The sequence below is a fragment of the Engystomops pustulosus genome, chromosome 5 (assembly GCF_040894005.1).
Source record: "Engystomops pustulosus chromosome 5, aEngPut4.maternal, whole genome shotgun sequence".
Lineage (NCBI taxonomy): Eukaryota > Metazoa > Chordata > Amphibia > Anura > Leptodactylidae > Engystomops > Engystomops pustulosus.
In genome coordinates, this window is record NC_092415.1 from 124038063 (window position 1) to 124063474 (window position 25412).

The 25412-nt window shown below is 44.1% G+C and overlaps 1 protein-coding gene across 15 annotated transcripts in view; it reads right to left on the reverse strand.

The window, feature by feature from the left end:
* The window catches only part of LOC140133169 (poly(rC)-binding protein 3-like), a 778519-nt gene that overhangs the window by 567909 nt on the left and 185198 nt on the right, over nucleotides 1-25412 (reverse strand). For all 15 annotated transcript variants that reach the window (XR_011855824.1, XR_011855826.1, XM_072152955.1 and 12 more), the window contains one exon: nucleotides 3142-3258. Coding sequence is in view for 13 of the 15 variants with exons in the window: in XM_072152955.1 (XP_072009056.1) it covers nucleotides 3142-3258 (117 nt within the window). In the remaining 2 variants the exon portion in view is untranslated. The remainder of the gene's footprint in view (nucleotides 1-3141; nucleotides 3259-25412) is intronic.

Sequence of the window (25412 nt, forward strand, 5' to 3'; positions counted from 1 at the left end):
AATTGGATCGTCCGGCGGCATGCCCCCTCCCCCCCCCCCCCCCCCCCCGGTTTTCTGCCGCATGAAAGTCAGCGCAGCTGTGCCAAAATCCTGTAAAGAATTGATGCTTTTCTACTCTTGCCCTCAAAGAAAAAGTTCCTGAATTTTCAACAATAGGGGATACAAACCCCAAAATGGTAACACTGGAAATAGCATCTAATCCCGCAAAAAAATCACATGGCCCCAATAACGAAAAAGCTAAAATTTCATAGTCTACAAAAGGGGCCAATGAGGAAACTAAAATCCTGTCCGCTACAGGGCGCTCCTTTCCTTCTGTGCCTCATCCTTCCCTTCTGCGCCTCATAAAACAAGTAACGGCCACATATGAAGGGTCTCTGTAAAATTGCACAACACATTTTAAGAAGTGATAAATGGAGGCAGAAGGAGAGGTGGAATGGCACTACTTTATATAATTATTTATATAATTAACTGTCCATTTATAAATATTGGATTTATGCTCAGGATAAGCCAGACTCAGTGGATAAGCAGGTGGTGCTCTTATTCAACAAAACAGTGGACTCTTCAAAATGGAAACAACAGTAGAATGGCACTCACTAATAAACCGGAATGAAATAAGGAAAAACTGTGGTGAGTGCCATTCTTTTGTTGTTTACATTTTAAGAAGTTTCTGATAGTTTGAGGGATGCAAATTTGAAAATAGGTTGATATATAGGGGTTTTTAAATGTTACTTATTTAAAATCTCATTCAAAACAGTAATGAGTCAATTCTGAAAATACATTCGATTTGGAAGCCACATGACATCAAAATAAATTATCGAGACATTTCAAAAATTACAAAAATGTAAATCAGACTTATGGAAAATGTTATTCAGCAACTTACTTAGGTAAATCCATCTGCCTTAAAACGTAATGATTTCAAATTTGAAGAAAAGGCACATCTTTTAAAAAATTCATAATTGTTTCTTCTTTTTATAAATGAACACAAAACTTATGAGGAAAAAACTCTCATATTCGTTTTAATAAGCAACTGTTTTCAAAAGTTATAACCAGATAAGGCGACACATATCAGAATACAAAAAATGGGGCTGAGCTTAAAGCTCTAAACTGACTACGTCCGAACAGCAGACCAAGCCAACAGCGCAAGGACCAGGAGGCCACTGAGGGTGACGTCCACTTACTGCTACAGTGAGGGGCACTCATTTAAGGAGCTGGAAGAGAAGATCTCCATCCTACTGGAGAAAGAGGAGACCACAATGGCTATAGCAGCATAATATGTCACTGTCTGCCATACATTGAGAGACGTGATACCAAGAACTGATATAAACCCCAAGGGTGTGGTCACACATCTCGTTTAACGCATACAAAAGCTGAAGAGAGATTTGCCTAATTAACCCCTTAACGCTCTGCGCCGTAGCTCTACGGCGCAGAGGTATAAGGGATGTATGAAGAGGGCTCACGGGCTGAGTCCTCTTCATACAAAGGTGGGGGTTTTTGCATAATGCATAAAACCCCCACCGCTAATAACCGCGGTCGGTGCTAGCACCGATCGCGGCTATTAACGCCCCCGTTGCCACCGGCAAAGTCGCCGGCGGCATTTAAAAGACGGCGGCGCGCGGGCGCCGCCATCTTTTTTTCGATCGCCACGCCCCCGAACGTCATCGGGGGGCGGCGATCGGTTGCCATGGTAGCCTCGTGTCTTCTTTTGACACGAGGCTATCTGGCAGCTGCAGATTCGTTACAATGAGCCAGTGGCTCATTGTAATGAATGTGCTGCAAAAATGCCATATATTGCAATACAGAAGTATTGCAGTATATGGTAGCAGCGATCTGACCATCTAGGGTTAATGTACCCTAGATGGTCTAAAAGATAGTGAAAAAAAAAAGAAAAAAAAAAGTTTAAAAAATAAAAAAAATTAATAAAATATTAAAAGTTCAAATCATCCCCCTTTCCCTAGAACGGATATAAAACATAATAAACAGTAAAAATCACAAACAAATTAGGTATTGCCGCGTCCCAAAATGCCCGATCTATCAAAATATAAAAACGGTTACGGGCGGCGTTGACCTCCGAGACGGGAAATGGCACCCAAATGTCCGAAATGCGACTTTTACACCTTTTTACATAACATAAAAAATGAAATAAAAAATGATCAAAATGTCGCACAGACCTCAAAATAGTAGCAATGAAAACGCCGCCTCATTTCGCAAAAAATGACCCCTCACACATCTCCGTGAGCCAAAGTATGAAAAAGTTATTAGCGTCAGAAGATGGCAAAATTTTTTTTTTCTTTTTTGTACACATTCGTTTAATTTTTGAAAATGTATTAAAACACAATAAAACCTATATAAATCACCGCGATCACCGCGATCACACCGAACCAAAGAATAAAGTAGGTGTGTTATTTGGAGCGAAGAGTGAAAGTCGTAAAAACTGAGCCCACAAGAACGTGACGTTTTTTTTTCAATTTTTCCAAATTTGGAATTTTTTTTCAGCTTCGCAGTACACGGCATGTTAAAATAAATAACATTACAGGAAAGTAAAATTTGTTACGCACAAAATAAGCCCTCACACAGGTCTGTACACGGAAAAATGAAAAAGTTATGGATTTTTGAAGTTGGAGAGCGAGAAATGAGCCGAAAAACCCTCCGTCCTTAAGGGGTTAAACAGCTGTTAACACTTGTGTTTACAAAACGCAAATGTTAACGATTGCGTTATATAGATGCTATAGATATATAGATGCTATTGTGCATGAATCTCTATATCTAAATGTTTATTGTCTGGTGTGATTCATGCTTCAGGATCTATCCAGGAGCTGCTGTAGTATTACAATATAATGTATACACATACACATTACTGTGGTCCAGGATGGGGTAGGAAGGAGGTTTGTGTGTAGTTGTGCTCTTTATGTATTTTGTATTGTATTTTATGTAGCAACTTTGTGACATATATGTTGTATAAAGTCTTTTTATATGTAAAGTCTTTTTGTATGTTACTCCTGTGATGTATGAAAGACTGGAGTGGGTGATTACGATAAATAGCACAGACTAAGGGGCTGGATAGAACTAAGGGAACTTCTAGGAACTGAGGAAAAAGAGCCCAAATCTCAATCACTCTATCAACAAGCAATGATGTTTACTTACCTCTTCAAATTTTAGTGCAATCATTGAAAAAGCTTTGAAAATTGCATCTGTTGGTCCTGTGATTGTTACAATTCTTTCTGGGCAGGAACCCTCTGATATGTTAATTCGTGCCCCACTCTGTAATACAAAAATAAGAAGTACAATTTTGAGGAATCACAATGTTCCCATGGATGAATGGGTGTATTGCCCAACAAAACTGAAAAAGCATAAAATAGGAAGCACTCCAAATAAAAAGTAAAAAGCTTTACACTGGAAATCAAAATGAGACAGCTTGTGTAAAATAGCAGTATTTCAATTAACCCATCCAAAATAAATAATTAAAAACTGATTAAAAAGCATTGTCCATATACACAAATAGTTCCTTTTTATTGCTACAATGTAAAACAATCAGTTTGTAAACTCTCCTGATGTAAGTCCACTAAGTAACACTAAGCAAACTCTGCTGTATACTTGCAGTGCCCTGCGACCTTGCTCCTCGCTGCTAGGACATGCTGCTGTGTGAAACATTAAGAGTGAGATCTGTTACATCATTTGGCATTTCATATCATGTGACCTAGGTGATGTTATATAAGGTTCTTTGCAACGTTTATTCCATGTTTGTATCTGATCACATGAAATCATTGAAATCAATGATCTTCATGGAGGCATTGGGTGGAGTAGAAGTCCATGAAAGCATGCTGTGAGTTTATGTGAGCAGATGCATGCATGGGGTGCAGATTGCAAATGTAACAGGACAATGGTTCTAAGATGACATCACCTTGGTAACATGACACATAGTCATAAAGGCATGAGACATGGGAGGGGGTAGATGGGAATAATATTAATCAAAAGCTGAGTGTATGTGCGTGTGTATGTATGTCCGCTAAAGGAATCTGCAATGTCACATTTACAATAACCAAATTTTGCACAGACACTCTCTGTGACTCATGGATTGTCATAGACTAGGTTTTGAGCACTCTACTCTTTCCAAAATATACTTATTAATCACTATATACAGGAGCCATTGTCCACTGCTGCTGTGGCAGTTGCTGAGCTGTGATTGGTTACTATAGGCCATGAGTTTAAGACAGCTTAAGTGTGAGGTAGGATGGATAAGGATACAGATATTTAAACTTGATACTAAAATTAAACTTGAGCTCTGAAACAGCCAGAGACAGTCGGAGAAAGTCAGAGACAGTCAGAGAAACCCGGAGTCAGAGACAGTCAGAGACAATCAATCAGAGGCAGAGACGGTCAATGCCAGAGACAGTCGGAGACAGATAGAGACACTCAGATACAGAAATATTCAGAGACAGTCAGAGGGAGAGAAATAGATACTAATAAAATATTTTTTGTTTGTATATTCTATTTTGTTATAGCTAACAGCAGTTATTTACTATCCCGTGCAACGCCGGGAGCTGCAGCTAGTATAACATAAAGTTGGTTTATGGAGATGTAATGAAAACCCTTTTTATCTAAATTAAGTGTAAAAGTTAGTTAATAGGGCTCTATGGGAACTAGCTGTATTTGTGAAAATGTGATAGCAGGTTTATTTAAGATATTTTGTATATTCTAAAGCACCGAACTAAAATGTAAATACAATCATTGAAAAAGTTCCGTAATTGAAAAAGATCCTTAACGTGTGCAGCACAGGACAGGTTAATGCTCTGCCTCGTCATACAGTGTCACAACATTTAAAAACATTTGGATTAAAAACCCATTCTACAGTGACCAATAAGTAGTTGGAACGCTAATACAACTACATGGCTGTGTTCAAGTATGTATCAGATTTTCTTCTACCTTCTTCAATAAAACATACGTAATTCTTTCCTTGAGTTCATCACTCGATCAGCCAGCACTATCCATGCAGGACATTGCCTCTTTGTCACAAAGTGAAACAGTTCAAGCAGTTCCTTGTAATAGAAAACATTGAAACAATGAAATTGCTAGCCCAGAGTCCAAATCTAAACCCAATAAAAAACCGTTGGTGACAAAGTTATGGCAAAAACTGAATTGTGCAAGAGACTGGATGAAGAGTGAACCAGTAATGTCCTGTGATCACAGATGTGCTGGAGTATTTCAAAGCAAAGGACACTTCAAAGCACACTTCCTACTGATTGGTGACTGTTGTAACATTCAGTACATTTAGTTATAATCTTTCTCTGTGCTACATTCATTGCTTTTCTCTAATTATGTTCATCACTTTTTTGCAAAATAAAGGTTATATGTTGATATTCTTTGGCTATTTTGAGTTACACTGTTCTAGTGGCATGGTGTAACTCAAAAAATCCTTTAAATGTTGATCAATGTAGATGACATTATTGTTATAAAAGATCAAGCGATCATACATTGTTCTCTACTTCTAATCTCTTGTGTACAGGAAGTCCCCGGGTTACGTACAAGATAGGTTCCTTGAGTTTGTAGTTAAGTTGATTTTGTATGTAAGTCTAACTGTATATTTTATAATTGTAGCTCCAGACAAAATTTTTTTGTCCCAGTGACAATTGGACTTTCAAATTTTTGTGCTGTAATTGGACACCTTACAGCTGATCATTGCAGCCTGGGACTAAATTAAAGCATCCAGAGAGCTTAACCAAAGGTCACAGGGGGCAAAGAGGTCTGTCTGTAACTAGGGGTCGTCTGTAAGTTGGGTGTCCTTAAAAAGGGGACCGCCTGTAGTTCCTTTCATTTATGCACATATCTATCCATCTACCACTGATACATTTTGTGTGTTTAGTTTTTAGTAAATTAAAGAGGACCATTCACCACCCCAACATATGAAAATGAAAAAATATGAAAAAACCATAATGTAGGGGCCTATTAACTGATTCAGGGGCACTTTGATTTTCTCATACGCTCCTCCCCCCTCGGTTTCTGACTAGACAAAGTTCAGGATCATCGAGAGGCTTTTTTCTGCAACAGGGGTGGAGGCATGCGTGTGTGTTTATCTTCCCTGAAGCGGTAGACCCGGATGAGGATTGAAGAAGCAACAGTCACATAAATATAAATGTGTAAAACCCCTATGCAACAAGCAAATTCATAACAGTAATGAATGGGGCACTAATACTGCCCTACAAAATAAGCAGAGGATACCTCATTACTCCCCCCCCCCCCCCACAACAAGCATTATGTACCTCAGTAGCCCCCCTGGCAATCAAAATTATGTACTTCATTAGCCTTCTTGGCAACGAGCAATGTGTACCTCATTAGCCTCCCCCCCCCAGGCAATGAGTATTGTGTACCTCATAAGCGACCCTCCCTTTTCACCCGGCAATGACCATGTCCTTTATTTTTCCTTCAACTGTTCCACAAATGCAGTGGATTAGGCCAGATTCGGTGTAATCCTGACACAAATATCTTTTTTTTAAATAAAATGGTTAACCGATGTGTATTTGAAGCTTTTATTTAAATAAAATATATATTTTTTAAATTGTGGCCCACATTTACTAAGATGCTTGTGCCAGTTTTCTGGCAGACTTTGCACATTCTTTTCAGTGCAAACAGCTTGCACATATATTTTAAAAAGTGTCTGTGACACACTTACGGCACACGCAACACTTTGTGGTGCATGCTGCACTATTCTTCACGTGATTTCTGCACTGAAATGGGCGTTCTGGTGCTCAATCAGACCATGCAAAGACATACAAAAGTGTGTCATACTCGACATCTTAAAAGGTGCACCAAAAAAAATGGTGAACTCTATCGAAGCAGGGCAAGGAGCGCCAGATTCATGAAGAACATGTGGCTGGTATTTCCTTGTGGAGAAAGGACAAAAACCACGGCCTCTTCAACCCTGGTGATGTTAGGTTGCTGCTTTTTTTGTATCTGGCTGCTTATGAAAAAGGGGAACCTCAAGTAATTTATTTTTTTAAAGTGAACAAAAGCTATGTGATAGTGATAATACCAGCTTGCAGCCAACTTCATACTTGCCAATCTAAAGATGACTGAGGACTGGGTTGCACCTGGCTCCTCCTGGCACCACTGGTGGGTCACCAGGGTAAATGTAAGGTGTTAGCCTTTGTTACTGGCTGACACTGAGCATTGTCCTTGGTAATGGTTATTGACTTTTATACATCATTGTTACTAAGGTAATGTTCATGTTAAAAAAACACAGATTTTTTAAATATTTTATTTACAAATATACTTCACCAAAGCCCTCCACATGCATGGATATAAAACACAAAAAAATGTTAAAACAAAGGGTTCATTGAAAGAAAAAATATTTTTAGTCTCATCTTCTACCGGGTCCAGTGGTGCTTACTTCTAGTAACATGTTAGGGGTTATGGCCAGACAGGCAACAGCCTGACAGAACCAATAGGGGGAGCAAGCACTTTAAGTGCCTTTGGCAGCATCAACACAAAACTCAACCCTTCCCTTTCAAGAAACATATTTGCAAGGAAACTGATACGGGTGCTCCTGCGACCCTACTCTGGGCCCCCCCCTCATTTCTATTGTACAGCGCATTAGTGTTTGTTAGGGTTATCGGAGGTTTCCGATAACGCTAGCATTGTAACACTTCTGTGTTTGTTTTAGCACTAGGAGCTGCTTACTATTGTAAGCAGCTCAGAGTTCCATTTTTAGGGGTGACAGGTCCTCTTCCCTCATGCCCCACCGGATCTTTCAGCCTCGTGCCCTAGAAAAAGCTTGTCCTTGTCTCCTGCCTGTCCCCGACTCCATCTCTGCCTCACGATTCTGAACCTCGCCTTGGTCACCACTGCGGACAAAGTCATGCCTGTGAAGCGACATGGTGGTACTATAGAGCAGCAAGTCTAACCCGCTTTGCGGCGGGCTCTGGTGCAAACTGTGTACCATTTAGACTCCGCTCCCAGGTGTCGGCTTACATCATTGTCTGAGGTGGTCCAGTGGGTCCACTTCCTCTGAATCCTGACAGCAAAGTTAATCTTAAATAGCAGGAGTACCGAGCATACTAACATAGCAGTGGCTCCTATCGGGTGCACGATCTTAGTGAATCGCGGCACAGTGCATTATCGGCAGACAATGCACTTTCATGAACTCCAGCGGCCAGGTATTTAAATGAGCACCAACCTCTTCCTCGTTTCTTCCTTTTATGAGCTGGTAACTGGGGTAATAAGATTTCCCATTCTTTTATGCACATTATCTTGGATGGATTTGGATGTGTGCATTTTGTGATTAGTCTTTCAGCAATAACATGCTTGTTACTATGCCCCACCTGTTCATTTTAATCAATCAGATGATTGCTTGTTCATGTCCCATGGTGGAAAAAGTAAAAAAGTAAGAAAAAATAAGTTTTTCAATAGAAAATAAAGCAATAAATCAATAAAAAATGCCCATAAGCCCCAAAACATATAAAGATACATAATTCAGACTTTTATATACAAACCAAACATATTACACTGCATCATATAAACATATATAAGCCGATAAACATATGTATCACTGCGTCCGTAACAACCCATAGAAAAAAAGTCAGTAATTATTGAACACACATGATGAATGCCGTAAAAAAAACTGTTAAAAACCAGACAAAGATTATGATTTTTACCTATTAAATCCCACAAAAAAAGCAATAAAAAGTGATCAAAAAAACATATGTGCTCCAGAATGATACTATTGTAGAGTACAACATGTCCCACAAAAAACAAGCCATCAATCAGCTCAGTAGCCAAAAACGTAACAATGTTATGCCACTTGGAAGACGGCAATTTGATTTTTCTCCACATTAGGGTTTTATTTGACAAATTTAGTAAGTCTCAAGAAAAAATATTCACATATGGTATCCCCATAATCGTATTGACCCATAGAATAAAGATAACATGATTATTGGGCTATACAGTGAACAACATAAAAAGTAAAAAATCCAGTACAGAATTGATGCTTTTCTACTCATGCCCTCAAATAAAAGTTCCTAAATTTTCAACAATAGGGGATACCAACCCCAAAATGGTAACACTGGAAAAAGCATCTCATCCTGCAAAAAAAATGCTGCCCCAATAATGAAAAAGAGGGCCAATGAGGAAACTAAAATCCTGGAAGTTGCAGGTCCCTCCTTCCCTTCTGTGCCTCGCCGTGCGCCCATAAAACAAGAAACGGGCACATGTGGGGGGTCTCTGTACTGGGGAGAAATTGCAGAACAAATTGTATTGTGGTTTTTCTCTTTTGGAAATGTGTAAATTTTTAGGAAAGAGTATGGTGCCTCAGTGTGTACCACTGATGCTATCTAGAAGACCTTTGTTGAATTTTTCTCTACTTTGTATACAATCCAAAACAGAATTAGCAAGGAAGCTATGGACGAATATGTCTCCCACATATTACAAAGGGAGATGTTGGAACAGCCATTGACAGTGGAGGAGGTTAAAAGGGGCAGTTAAATCCTTTTCTGGAAATACTAGCCCAGTTATGGATGGACTCCCGTTTGAAATATATCGAAGGTTTGGTGACGTCTTGTTACCAATGTTGCTTTCGGTGCTTAATAGAGGCTTACAAACAGGAATGCTGAGCAGGTCGATGAGAGAGGCCCTAATAGTGCTAATCCCCCAAAAAATGGAAGAATCCCCATGAGAGAGAGTCATACAGGCCTATATCGCTGTTGAACACCAATATTAAGATTTTGGCTAAGGCATTATAGTTGAGACTACAGGGAGTGGTTAATGGACTTATTCACCCCGATCAAACTGGGTTTGTCCCGGGCAGACTTTTATCCTCCAATCTAGAATGACTCTTTGTGAATATCCAATATAACCAAGGAGTAGGGAACCCTGTCGTTGGACGCGGCAAAAGCCTTCAACGGGGTGGAGTGGTCTTTTCTATGGACAGTTGTGTATCGGATGGGCTTCGGTGACATTTTTGTTTCTTGGGTTAAACTGCTTTATAGTGGTCCTGTGGCTAGGGTGATGGTAAATGGTGGTGTTTTGGAGGGTTTTCAACTCACCAGAGGCACACGTCAAGCATGTCCATTGTCCCCACTCCTGTTTGACCTATTTATCGAACCTTTGGCATGCTTAATGAGATCAGATCCCGATATAGTGGGTTGTGGCTGTAATGGGGAGATAGATAAAATTCTACTTTCTGCGGACAATATTTTACTATGTTTGCGAGAATCTAACTAATCCATTCCTCGGGCCATTAAAGTATTACAGGATTTTGGTATCAATTCAGGGTTGGAAATTAACTGAGGTAAGATGGCGCTGCTCCCTTTAGATGAAATTAAGACTGACGGGAGAAACAATGTTTTAGTGCTGGACCCACAGCAGAGCCTGAATTATTTTGGGTTTGCAGATATCGTCACATGTGGAAAGATTCACTGAGCTTAACCTTGTTCCTCTTATTGCTAAGATCAGATCTAAAATATCCATTTGGATAAAATTACCTGTATTAAAAATATACAGAATTGGCTTATTGAAAATGTTGATATTGCCCCAATTACTGTATGTTCTGTGTGCATCGCCGGTGTGGATAGAAGATAAGATCTTTCGATGGATAGTGAGATTATTAAATGAATTGATATGGGGCAGGAAACATGTTTAAATCAAGATTAAATATTTATATAAAGGAAGTAAAGAAGGGGGCCTCGCCCTACCTAACTTTAAACTATATTTTCTTGCAGCTAAAATTATTTTCATAAATAGATGGAGGGACTCTGATGTGGTGTGTAAAAACATCAAAGTAGGGCATAAAATGTCTTTTTTTGAGAAACTGGGTTATTGGGAACGAGAGGATTTAAGAGGACACCAATGTATCACTTTGTAAATGAGAGTTGGAAATTTATTAGGAAGATCAGTATCAGTGCACTAATTTGTACACCTATCTGGCACAACACTGACTTAGAGGAATTTTTGAAAATTATAGATACACAGATATGGGAGTAACTGGGTATCACTAAAGTAGAACAATTATTTTAGAACGGTGCACCAATTTGTTGTCTATTTTTGATTAACTTTTTTTTAATTGTAAAGATAATCTCACCATTTCTCACCAAGTATATAAAATATTGAACATAGAAAATTTACGTGATATCTCATTTAATACATAAAAACAATGGGTAAAAGATACCACTAGAGATGAGTGAGCACTAAAATGCTCGAATGCTCGTTACTCAAGTCAAACTTTTTCCGATGCTCGAGTGCTCGTTTCGAATAACAAACCCCATTGAAGTCAATGGGAGACTCAAGAATTTTTCAAGGGGACCAAGGCTCTGCACAGGGAAGCTTGGCCAAACACCTGGAAACCTCAGAAAATGATGGAAACACCACAGAAATAGACAGGGGCAGCATGCATGGATGCCTCTGAGGCTGCTTAATCACAACATTATGCCAAAATTATGGGCAACAGCATGGCGATGACAGAATGACCGAGTGAGGCGAGATAGCATCTAAAACACCCAATAATTGACCCTGCTTTAGTGTACAAAGTGTAGAAGACGAGAAGAAGGAGAACGAGGAGGAGGAGTGCATACATGAGAATTATTCAGGTTGAGCTGCTTTCACCTGGTGGAGAATGGAAATCATGAGAAATCCAGGCTTGATTCCTCTTGATAAGTGTCAGCCTATCAGCGCTGTCAGTCGACAGGCATGTACGCTTATCAGTAATAATGCCACCAGCTGCACTGAAAACCCGCTCTGACAACACCTCCAAGGCGTACAGCGCCAATTCGGGCCACATGTCCAGCTTTTAAACCCAGTAGTTGTAGGGAGCTGTGTGATCATTTAGGACAATGGTATGGTCAGCTACTTACTCCCTCACCATCTTTCTGGTTACAGTGTCCTGCTGGGGTGACATAAAACTGGCAAAGGCCTTGTAAAGCATACCCCTGCCAGTGCTGGACAAGCTGCCTGCTCGCCTACTCTCCCTCGCTACTTGTCCCGCAGAAGTACGCCCTCTGCCGCAAGTGGTGTCAGAAGGGAAATACTGTTTCAGCTTGTGCACCAGGGCCTGCTGGTATTCATGCATTCTCACACTCCTTTCCTCTACAGGGATGAGAGTGGAAAGATTTTGATTGTACCGTGGGTCCAGGAGAGTGAATACCCAGTAATCAGTGCTGGAATAAATTCTTTGAATGCGAAGGTCACGGGATAGGCAGCCTAGCATGAAATCTGCCATATGCGCCAGAGTCCCAACGCGCAAGAATTCACTCCCCTCACTGGCCTGACTGTCCATTTCCTCCTTCTCCTTCCCCAACTCCTCTTCTTCTACCCATACACGTTGAAAAGTTTAGGACTGAGCAATGCTCCCTTCTTCTGTCTTGCCAACATTCTCCTCCTCTTCCTCCTCATCCTCCTCCGATACACGCTGAGAAACAGACTGGAGGGCTATCAACAAGGGAATCTTCTTCCCACGTCTCTTGTGACGAGTGCAAAGCTTCCAACTTCATGCTGACCGGAGAGTTTTTCGACAGGCCAAGCAGCGGGATGGTGAGGCTGATGATGGCGGCATCAGCACTGACCATCTGTGTTGACTCCTCAAAGTTACTCAGCACCTGACAGATATCAGACATCCACGTCCACTTCTCATTGTAGACTTGAGGAAGCTGACTGACCTGACTACCAGTTCTGGTGGAAGTTGACATCTGGCAGTCTACAAGCGCTCTGCGCTTCTGGTAAACTCTGGATAACATGATTAATGTTGAATTCCACCTCGTGGGCACGTCGCACAACAGTCAGTGAGCAGGCAGTTGGAGGCGGCGCTTCGCAGCCCTGAGAGTGGCAAAATCTTTGCTGGACTTGATAAAATGAGCACAGATGCGGCGCACCTTTGTGAGCAAATCAGTTCAGCGGTTCCTCAAGACATACCCCAATCTGTCTATGAGATTTAACACATGGGCCAGGCATGGCACATGTGTCAGTCTGCCAAGTTGCAGAGCCGCCACCAGGTTACGGCCGTTGTCACACACAACCATGCTTCAGGTTCAGCGGTGCCAGCCACAGATAAATCTGCGCCGTGATGCCCTGTAATGGCTCTTGGGCAGTGTGCCTTTTATCGCCTAGGCTCAGAAGTTTGAACACCGCATGCTGTCACCTAGAGACGGCACTGCTGCTGTGCCTAGAGCTACCAACTGATGGCGCCATGCCCAGATGGTAATTCGGAGGAGTAGGTGGAGGAGGGGTGGGAGGAGGAGGCATAGTAGGCCTGAGAGACCTTGACCGAGGTAGGACCCGCAATCCTCGGCGCCGGCAGTATATGAGCGGCCCCAGGGTCAGACTCGGTCCCAGCCTCCACCAAGTTAACCCAATGTGCTGTCAGCGATATATAGTGGCCCTGACCGGCAGCACTCTTCCACGTGTCCGTGGTTAGGTGGACCTTGTCAGAAACGGCGTTGGTCAGGGCACGGATGATGTTGTCTGACACGTGCTGGTAAAGGGCTGGGACGGCACATCGGGAAAAGTAGTGGCGGCTGGGGACCGTATACTGAGGGGCGGCCGTCTCCATAAGGTTGGGAAAGGCCTCGGTCTCTACCAGCCTATAGGGCAGCATCTCCAGGCTGAGTAATTTGGATATGTGGATGTTGAGGGCTTTGGCGTGTGTGTGGGTGCAACTGTATTTCCTCTTGCGCTCCAGCGTCTGGGGTACAGAGAGCTGGACGCTGCGCATGGAGACATTGGTGGAGGATCGTGGAGGCGAAGGTGTGGTTTTCGCCTGGAAGGTGTTTGTGCCGGGGTCCTGGGCAGGCGGCTGACTAGCAGAGGCAGCAAATGACACAGGGGAAGGAGCATTAGTGGTCCTGGCCAGAGGTTAACAGCCTTGGTTCCACTGAGTGGGGTGTTTAGCATTCATATGCCTGCGCATACTGGTGGTGGTTAGAAGTGGTGGAACCCCTGCTGATCCTGGTGTGGCACAGGTGGCACACCACAGTCCGTCGGTCATCCGGTGTTTCTTTAGATAACCTCCAGACTTCAGAAAATCTTGCCCTCACCACGGAAGCTTCATTACGTGAAACATTTGGCGCTGATGCACCAGCTCTGGCCCTGCCTCTCCGTCTGGCCCCACCACTGCCTCTTCCAACCTGTTCTTGTCGAGGACTCGCCTCCATCTTACAAGCACTGTGTTCACCCGGCCTATCAACCCAGCTTGGGTCTGTCACCTCATCATCCTCTGATCCCTCAGTCTGCTCCCCCCTCAGACTTCCTGCCCTGACAACAACTTCACCACTGTCTGACAACCGTGTCTCCTCATCGTCCAACACACTTCTTCCACTACGTCAAGAAGGTCATCATGACCCATAGACTGCGACCAGTGGAAAACCTGGGCATCGGGAAAGAGCTCAGCAGCAACCTGACAAGTGGTTTGTGACTCTTCGAAGGGTCCAGAAAACAGTTCCTCAGAGTATGATGACTCAAATGCCAAATTTTCCTGGGGGAGTAGACTGGGGGGAAGGAGGTTGAGGTGGAGGAGCTGGAGGAGTGCTCACTTGGGTAACATGGGTGGACTGCGTGGAAGACTGACTGGTGGACAAATGGATAGAAGCATTGTCCGCAATCCACGACATCACCTGTTCGCACTGTTCTGGCCTCAACAGTGCTCTACCACGAGTCCCAGTAACTTTAGACATTAAGCTAGGGAGTGTAGCTTTGCGCCGTTCCCCTGCTCCCTCATCAGCAGGTGGTGTCTCACCCTGCCCAGGACCACGGCCTCTGACCCCTGCAGTAATTGGACGCCCACGCCCTCGTCCTCTACCCCTAGCCCTCAGGTTCAACATTTTCAAATTTAAAGTCTAATATATAGACTTTATATAGACAAAACAAATTTCTTTTGTGTTTTTTTTTTATTTTTATTTTTTTAAATTTTTTTGTGTTTTTTTTAATAGAAAAAAACGTGCAGATGAAATCAGACAGCAACCACAGAAGATGATTGCTATGGGTAGTTTCTAAACTACACTGACAGCACACAAAATGATTTTGGATGGGAGTGTGTCACTTTAACTTTTAATAAATGCTAATGTAGCCCTGACAAGGGCTGTTGGGTTCTTAGAGAATCACTCTTGCCTAACAGTAAGGTTCTTGTAGAATCACTCTTGCCTAACAGTAAGGTTCTTGTAGAATCACTCTTGCCTAACAGTAATCTACTAGCACCCTAACGCTGACCAGCAGCAGCTCTCTCCCTAACGGCATCCACACAGAGATTGATCCGATATAAAGGATACTCAAGACAGGAGAAAACATGACAAAGGTGCTTAGTTGAACATATTGCCAATAAAATATAAGATGTGAAAATAGAAAGATTGTGTTACTGTGTATTGTGCACGTTGGTACGCTGTCTTGAATATGTAACTATGCTATGTTTTGTGTAAGAAATATAAATATGGATTACTTTAAAAAAAAAAATAAAGACAAAAAAGTGATACATAAGTGAAAAGTCACACAGAACATCTGATAAAGATACACAAGGCACAATGCACAAAGTGAAGACCAATGCGTACAAGAAAAGCTACAGCAAAAGTCGCAGTGAAAAGTAGCAAAAAAATGGCAAAAGTTGCAAAAATTAGACAATTAAACTAGCTGAAAGAAAGATATATATGTTGGAAGAGATTTGCTGGTTTGTCCATATCATGTTACAAAGCTTCCTGCAAGTTGGGCATTCATATATAGGGAATTGACTTATATATGGTTTATTCCTTTTTCCCACCTTAGAAAACTTGTTTGAACATACCATTATCTTCAGTGGAGTTCTGGATAAGATTGACATTTAACAAATACCTGGCTTATGCATGTATCATTGTATTCATGTAAAACCAATGTGAATTTATGAAGACCACTTTAAATTTTTCACTTTTTGTTTCACTGCAGCCAAGATCAAAATAATTCTTTATTTTTTTTTATTAGTGTAAACTCTACACTCCACCTTGACATAAAAAACAGAAATGTAAATATTTTTCCTAATTAATTAAAACAAGAAAACTGAACTATCCCATGGTCATATGTATATAGACCCTTTACATAAATATGTATATAGACACTTCTTAATAGAGATGAGCGAACATACTCGTCCGAGCTTGATGCTCGATCGAGCATTAGCGTACTCGAAACTGCTCGTTGCTCGGACGAGTATTTCGCCCGCTCGAGAAAATGGCAGCTCCCGCCGTTTTGCTTTTTGGCGGCCAGAAACAGAGCTAATCACAAGCCAGGAGACTCTGCACTCCACCCAGCATGACGTGGTACCCTTACACGTCGATAGCAGTGGTTGGCTGGCCAGATCAGGTGACCCTGGGATAGACTAGCCGCTGCCCGCGCTGCTCGGATCATTCTCTGTCTGGATGCCGCTAGGGAGAGAGCTGCTGCTGGTCAGGGAAAGCGTTAGGGTGTTCTATTAGCTTACTGTTAGGCAGGAGTGATTCTACAACAACCCAACAGCCCTTCTTAGGGCTACAATAACATTATACTTTTTTTTTTATTTGCTTGTGGCTGGGCTTGCTGGCACTAGTAGTGCAGCTAGTACCATATTGTGAGGAATTAGCAGGGGGACTTGCTACCGTTGTGTTTAGCTCTTAGTGACACACATATCCACCTCAAACACCAAAGTGGGAAAATTTATTAGGAGTTTGATTTCAATTAGGCACAGTCTGCCAGTTTCTTTTTATTTTACGTTTATTTTTTTAATAACTCAGCGTCATCTCATCTGGCATAGTAGTGTGCTTTAATACTTGGCTAGAAAATAGCCATAGGAGAATCCAAACGGCTTACTTACGCCTACAGTAGCGTTATATGTATTTGATTTCTGGTTGATCTGCTGGTGGCTGTAGTTGCTGCAATGCATCTACTAGCAAATTGTGAGCAATTTGGAGTGAGACTTGCGACCACTGTGTTTTGCGCTTAGTGACGCACATATCCATCGCAAAGACCGAAGTGGGAAAATTTATTAGGGCCCGGGGTTGTATTTCAATTAGGCACAGTCTGCCATTTCCTTTTTTATTTTACGTTTATTTTTTTCATAACTCAGCGTCATCTCATCTGGCATAGTAGTGTGCTTTAATACTTGGCTAGAAAATAGCCATAGGAGAATCCAAACGGCTTACTTACGCCTACAGTAGCGTTATATATATTTGATTTCTGGTTGATCTGCTGGTGGCTGTAGTTGCTGCAGTGCATCTACTAGCAAATTGTGAGCAATTTGGAGTAAGACTTGTGACCACTGTGTTTTGCGCTTAGTGACGCACATATCCATCGCAAAGACCGAAGTGGGAAAATTTATTAGGGCCCGGGGTTGGATTTCAATTAGGCACAGTCTGCCATTTCCTTTTTTATTTTACGTTTATTTTTTTAATAACTCAGCGTCATCTCATCTGGCATAGCAGTGTGCTTTCATACTTGGCTAGAAAATAGCCATAGCAATAGGATAGCATCGTTTGGTTTTAAAAACTAAAAAACACACAAAAAAAAAAAAAACACAAAAAAAAGTTAAAAAAAAAATTAAAGTTATAACTCTCATTTTCAAAATGTTTAACCCGAGGGCTAGGGGTAGAGGACGAGGGCGGGGACGTGGGCGTCCAACTACTGCAGGGGTCAGAGGCCGTGGTCCTGGGCGGGGTGAGACACCACCTGCTTATGAGGGAGCAGGGGAACGCCGCAGAGCTACACTCCCTAGGTTCATGTCTGAAGTTACTGGGACTCGTGGTAGAGCACTGTTGAGGCCAGAACAGTGCGAACAGGTGATGTTGTGGATTGCCGACAATGCTTCGAGCAATTTTTCCACCAGTCAGTCTTCCACGCAGTCCACCCATGTCACCGAAATCGGCACTCCTCCAGCTCCTGCACCTCAGCCTCCTCCCCCCCCAGTCTGCCCCCTCCCAGCAAAATTTGCCATTTGAACCGGCATACTCTGAGGAACTGTTTTCTGGACCCTTCCCACAGTCACAAACCACTTGTCCAGTTGCTGATGAGCAATTTTCCGATGCCCAGGTTTTCCACCAGTCGCAGTCTGTGGGTGGTGATGACCTTGTTGACGTACTGGAAGAAGTGTGTAAAGAGGTGTCCGACGATGAGGAGACACGGTTGTCAGACAGTGGGGAAGTTGTTGTCAGGGCAGGAAGTCCGAGGGGGGAGCAGACCTGAGGGATCGGAGGATGATGAGGTGACAGACCCAAGCTGGGTTGAGAGGCCGGGTGAACACAGTGCTTCTGAGACGGAGGAGAGTCCTCGACCAGAACAGGTTGGAAGAGGCAGTGGTGGGGCCAGACGGAGAGGCAGGGCCAGAGCTGGTGCATCAGTGCCAAATGTGTCAACTAGTGAAGCTCCTGCGGCAAGGGCTAGATTTTCAGAAGTCTGGAGGTTCTTTAAGGAAACACCGGATGACCGACGGACTGTGGTGTGCCACATTTGCCAAACCAGGATCAGCAGGGGTTCCACCACTAATAGCTTAACTACCACCAGTATGCGCAGGCATATGAATGCTAAACACCCCACTCAGTGGCAACAAGCGCGTTCACCTCCGGCCGTGCACACCACTGCTCCTTCCCCTGTGTCAGCTGATAGTCAGCCCCCTGCCCAGGACCCTGCCACAAAAACCCCATCGTCGCCTCCACGATCCTCCACAGCATCCACCAGCGTTCAGCTCTCCATACCCCAGACGCTGGAGCGGAAACGCAAATATAGTGCAACCCACCCGCACGCCCAAACCCTTAATGTGCACATCTCCAGATTGCTAAGCCTGGAGATGCTGCCCTATAGGCTAGTAGAGACCGAGGCCTTTCGCAGCCTCATGGCGGCGGCCGCCCCTCGGTATTCGGTCCCCAGCCGCCACTACTTTTCCCGATGTGCCGTCCCAGCCCTGCACCAGCACGTGTCAGACAACATAATCCGTGCCCTGACCAACGCCGTTTCTGACAAGGTCCACCTGACCACGGACACGTGGACGAGTGCTGCCGGGCAGGGCCACTATATATCGCTGACGGCACATTGGGTTAACTTGGTGCAGGCTGGGACCGAGTCTGACCCTGCGGCTGGTCATATACTGCCGACGCCGAGGATTGCGGGGCCTACCTCGGTCCAGGTGTTTCAGGCCTACTATGCCTCCTCCTCCTCCCACCCCTCCTCCACCTCCTCCTCCGAACGACCATCCGTGGGCATGACGCCATCAGTCGGTAGCTCTAGGAACAGCAGCAGTGCCGTCGCTAAGCGACAGCAGGCGGTGCTCAAACTGCTGAGCCTAGGCGATAAAAGGCACACCGCCCAAGAACTATTACAGGGCATCACGGCGCCGACTGATCTGTGGCTGGCACCGCTGAACCTGAAGCCAGGCATGGTTGTGTGTGACAACGGCCGTAACCTGGTGGCGGCTCTGCAACTCGGCAGACTGACACATGTGCCATGCCTGGCCCATGTGTTAAATCTGATAGTTCAGCGTTTCCTCAAGACATACCCCAATCTGTCTGATTTGCTCACGAAGGTGCGCCGCATCTGTGCGCATTTCAGGAAGTCCAGCACAGATGCTGCCACTCTCAGGGCAGCGCAGCGCCGCCTCCAACTGCCCGCTCACCGACTGTTGTGCGACGTGCCCACGAGGTGGAATTCAACACTGACCATGTTATCCAGAGTTTACCAGCAGCGCCGAGCGATTGTAGACTGCCAGATGTCAACTTCCACCAGAACTGGTAGTCAGGTCAGTCAGCTTCCTCAAGTCTACAATGAGGAGTGGACGTGGATGTCTGATATCTGTCAGGTGCTGAGTAACTTTGAGGAGTCAACACAGATGGTCAGTGGCGATGCCGCCATCATCAGCCTCACCATCCCGCTGCTTGGCCTGTTGAAAAACTCTCTGGTCAGCATGAAGTCGGAAGCTTTGCGCTCCTCACAAGAGACGGGGGAAGAAGATTCCCTTGTTGATAGCCAAAGCACCCTTAGGTCTGTTTCTCAGCGCATATCGGAGGAGGTGGAGGTGGAGGAGGATGAGGAGGAAGAGGAGGAGAATGTTGGCGAGACACAAGAGGGGACCATTGTTGAGTCCTTCACTGTTGAGCGTGTATGGGCAGAAGAAGAGGAGTTGGAGGAGTTGGAGGAGGAGGAAATGGACAGTCAGGCCAGTGAGGGGAGTGAATTCTTACGCGTTGGTACTCTGGCGCATATGGCAGATTTCATGCTAGGCTGCCTATCCCGTGACCCTCGCGTTCAAAGAATTTATTCCAGCACCGATTACTGGGTGTTCACTCTCCTGGACCCACGGTACAAGCAAAATCTTTCCACTCTCATCCCTGGAGAGGAAAGGAGTGTGAGAATGCATGAATACCAGCAGGCCCTGGTGCACAAGCTGAAACAGTATTTCCCTTCTGACAGCGCTAGCGGCAGAGTGCGTAGTTCTGCGGGACAAGTAGCGAGGGAGAGTAGGCGAGCAGGCAGCTTGTCCAGCACTGGCAAGGGTACGCTTTACAAGGCTTTTGCCAGCTTTATGTCACCCCAGCAAGACACTGTCACCTGTCCCCAGTCTCGGCAGAGTAGGGCTGATCTTTACAGAAAGATGGTGAGGGAGTACGTAGCTGACCATACCATCGTCCTAAATGATCACACAGCTCCCTACAACTACTGGGTTTCAAAGCTGGACATGTGGCACGAACTGGCGCTGTACGCCTTGGAGGTTCTTGCCTGCCCTGCCGCTAGCGTCTTGTCCGAGCGGGTTTTCAGTGCAGCTGGTGGCATCATCACCGATAAGCGTACACGCCTGTCGACTGACAGCGCTGACAGGCTGACGCTTATCAAGATGAATAAAGCCTGGATTTCTCCTAATTTCCAATCTCCACCAGGTGAAGGAAGCTCAACCTGAATAATTTATCCACTCCTCCTCCTCCTCCTCATTTTCCTCCTTCTCCTCCTCTTTGTACAGTAAAGCAGAGGAAACTGGCTATTTTTTGACAGGGCCCACTGGCTCTAGCTATAGTACTTTATGCATTTAATTTTTATGGAGGGCCACCGACCCGGTCCTCTGTTTTAAACAATTTTTGGGAGTGCCACATACAGGCACTCAATCTATTCAATTTTTCTGGAGGGCCACCTACCTGCTCCTCTGGTTTGAAAACTTTTTTGGACTGCCACATACAGGCACTCAATCTATTCAATTTTTCTGGAGGGCCACCTACCTGCTCCTCTGGTTTGAAAACTTTTTTGGACTGCCACATACAGGCACTCAATCTATTCCATTTTTCTGGAGGGCCACCTACCTGCTCCTCTGGTTTGAAAACTTTTTTGGACTGCCACATACAGGCACTCAATCTATTCAATTTTTCTGGAGGGCCACCTACCTGCTCCTCTGGTTTGAAAACTTTTTTGGACTGCCACATACAGGCACTCAATCTATTCCATTTTTCTGGAGGGCCACCTACCTGCTCCTCTGGTTTGAAAACTTTTTTGGACTGCCACATACAGGCACTCAATCTATTCCATTTTTCTGGAGGGCCACCTACCTGCTCCTCTGGTTTGAAAACTTTTTTGGACTGCCACATACAGGCACTCAATCTATTCCATTTTTCTGGAGGGCCACCTACCTGCTCCTCTGGTTTGAAAACTTTTTTGGACTGCCACATACAGGCACTATCCAAATTGAATTGTCTCCATAGCAGCCTCCACACGTTGTCTCCATTGCTACCTCCAAAAGTCGTCCATATAGCTGCCTCCATACATCGTCCCTTTATCAAACGAGGTGTGTCAGGCCGAAATTTGGGTTGTTTTCATGGATTCCACATCAAAGTTGTTAACTTTGTCGCCACCCTGCTGTGTTATCCACAAAATACACTGGCAAACTTTTACCATTTACGGATATTATTTCAGCGCTTCTTGCGCATCTGTTTACATTCCCCTCACCCGCCATATCCTAATCTTATAAGAACGCTACTACACTTGATCTTATACAAAAGGTTCTTAGAAGTGCTGTTTGGGGAGTAGCCTAGAGACAGGGGCTTGGATTGGCGAAAGCTCGCCTGGCAGCGGAGCGCCAGCTCCATGCCAAGAACCAACTAACATAGTTTTAACTGCAGCACCTTTAATCTACTACTAGTTCACTGCCTCCATACATGGCCGCCTTATCAAACGTGCTGTGTCAGGCAGAATTTTGGGTTGTTTTCATGGCTTCCACAACAAACTTGTTAACTTTGTCGCCACCCTGCTGTGTAATCCTCAAAATATACTGGCAAACTTTTACCATTTACGGATATTATTTCAGCGCTTCTTGCGCATCTGTTTACATTCCCCTCACCCGCCATATTCCAAACTTATAAGAACGCTACTACACTTAACTTGGTGCAGGCTGGGACCGAGTCTGACCCTGGGGCTGGTCATATACTGCCGACGCAGAGGATTGCGGGGCCTACCTCGGTCCAGGTGTTTCAGGCCTACTATGCCTCCTCCTCCTCCCACCCCTCCTCCACCTCCTCCTCCTCCGAATTACCATCCGTGGGCATGGCGCCATCAGTCGGTAGCTCTAGGCACAGCAGCAGTGCCGTCGCTAAGCTCAAACTGCTGAGCCTAGGTGATAAAAGGCACACCGCCCAAGAGCTATTACAGGGCATTCCACATCAAACTTGTTAACTTTGTCGCCACCGTGCTGTGTAAGCCACAAAATATACTGGAAAACTTTTTTCATTTACGGATATTATTTCAGCGCTTCTTGCGCAGATGTTTACATTCCCCTCACCCGCCATATCCCAAACTTATAAGAACCATTTAGGGTATGTCGCCATGCCACTCTCTAGCCTGCCGCTGCTGCCGCTGCCTCTGCATGCCGTCCCCTATAGTGTCAGGGTCAATTATTGGATGTTTTAGATGCTATCTAGCTTCATTCTGTCACTCTGTCATGGCCATGCTGTTGCCCATAATTTTGGCATAATGGTGCGATTAAGCAGCCTCAGAGGCATCCATGCATGCTGCCCCTGCTGTTTCCTGTCCATTTCCGTGGTGTTTCCATCCTTTTCTGAGGTTCCCAGGTGTTTGGTCAAGCTTCCCTGTGCAGAGCCTTGGTCCCCTTGAAAAATGCTCGAGTCTCCCATTGACTTCAATGGGGCTCGTTACTCGAAACGAGCACTCGAGCATCGGGAAAAGTTCGTCTCGAATAACGAGTACCCGAGCATTTTAGTGCTCGCTCATCTCTACTTCTTAACCTTCCTGAACTGATTGGACCTGATAAGGAAAGGCACACACCTGTCTAAATAAGAGAATTCACAGATCACAGTGCATGTCAGAGCACATGAAAATTACTCAAAGTTCATAAGAGCACAGTGACCTTCATAATCCTTGTAACATGCAGACGTCCATCTGTCAAGTTTGTGTTTCGAGTGCAAACAGGGGGAGAGATGAGACTGAACCTGCATCTGCTACAGATCATTCTACAACCTTGCTTGTTACCAAGGCCTGAACTATTGGGCATGTGTAATAGATGGAGTGTAATATGGGCAGTGTAATAGATGGAGGGACAAGCATTACTGGTGGGATAAATGGAGGATTAGAAGGCGACTCAGAGACGTCAGTGATCAGCCATAACCTACATGTATGTGACAGTAATGTGGAGAAATCACTATCTTTCCATAAGATGGAGAGGATGCAATATCTGTTAAATATATGTAAATATATCCCAAGCTATGATGAAAATTTAGATCCTTTCACTTCATGTGACACATTTGAAGGTTATTGTAAGTAATTTTCTGTTCCAATGGAACATCGCATGGAGCTGTTCAAGCTATGGCTACCAACACATCTTTATCAAAGATATGAGGCCATAGGGAAAACAGCCCCCAGTAATGGACAATTTCATGATGAGGGAGACAGATTTTCCATCCTCATTAAATTGGTAACAGGGCATTTGGATGTCACCCCAGACATACTGGTTATCTGCAAACCAACCATCTTTGATGAGCCTTTGTCTCTGTGTGGGAGGTTTGAAGCTATGTATAGAAAGGTGACTAAGAATCATAGTCCAGGAACCCTACAAAGCATGATCCGCATGTTTGTGGAGGAGTTTCCATATCTTGACATCACAATTAGATTGAATGCAGCAAAAGAAGCTTCACTCATGGAGGTTGCCCTGGTGAGAGCAGGTCAGGCAGGATCTACTCAAAGATAGAAAGTCTATAAAGATCAGGAAACAAATAGCAATTCACCCCAAACTCCAAGGAACCCATATACAAAAGAAACCTTCTCCCAGCCAAATACTGAGGAAGTGGGGGAGTGTTCAGTGTTTTCATTGTTTACAGTATGGACATATAAAAAGGTTCTGTCCACAAAGGGTTCACATGTATGAACTGGGGATGGTCTCACAAAATCAGGGGGACAAATGTGTGGCTACACATGGAACAGGACCACACAACTGTACAATAGACAGCCCTACTGGGAATCTGTTGCAATAGGCTTACAGTTGGGGATCCATAATATACTTGGCCAAAATTAGTAAAATCATGGATTCCTCATATAATGGCCTAGATGTGTATTGTAAAGCTTATTAACCCCTACGGGACTCAGCCTCTTTTGGCCTTAAAGGGGATATGCCACCATGTCAAATTTATGTAACTTACTGCAATACATTTAAAACAGAAATTTTAGCTTTGACATTTATTTAAAAATATGCCTTCTTTTGTCAAAAAATGCTTTTCAAAATCTGAATAGCTCCCCCTACTGGTGTCTGTTCTCGTCCTCTCCGACGCCTTCCCTGGCCAATTATGCGCAGAAAGAATAAAATGCTAAAGACTGCACCACTCTTATGGGCATGCGCATACCTAAACAGACTCTTCCGCTGGCCCCATCACTCCTTTACATCGTGAAGGAACCAGAGCTGGATCATCATATAGGCGGCCATCAACTCCAGGCAAAAAGAATGTCTGATATAGCTCTGGATGTTGTCTGTGAAAAACGCAAATAAGTTTTCCAAGGTGTTAAATGGAAAACCATACCTCCTTTTGCCGGCTTGAAAGGCAGCCCCCTTAACAAGTATGACTTACAAGAAGTCTAAAAATATGATTTGGGATTAAGCCAAACCAGTATATCTATTCCATAAGGAACAGATTCCCAACTGTAGACAGCACTGTTTCGACCTGATTGGGTATCCTCAGTACAGCGTAGGGAACTGATTTGGCTATGAGAGAGGCTATTGACTAGGGTCAGACAGTAGGTGTTCTCCTTAAGGAGACAATGCCAATTAAGGCCACCTTAAAGGCGTGTGGAGACTTAAAGCCATAGATGCAAAAGGAGGTATGGTTTTCCATTTAACACCTTGGAAAACTTATTTGCATTCTTCCCAGAATTCCCTAGTGGAGCAATCCGATGATAGACGAGATGCTGGAAATGGCAGAAGGATAGGTAACTAGGGCTGTATCGTCCCAACCTAACCACCCTCTTTTTCTTTTTCCATGATG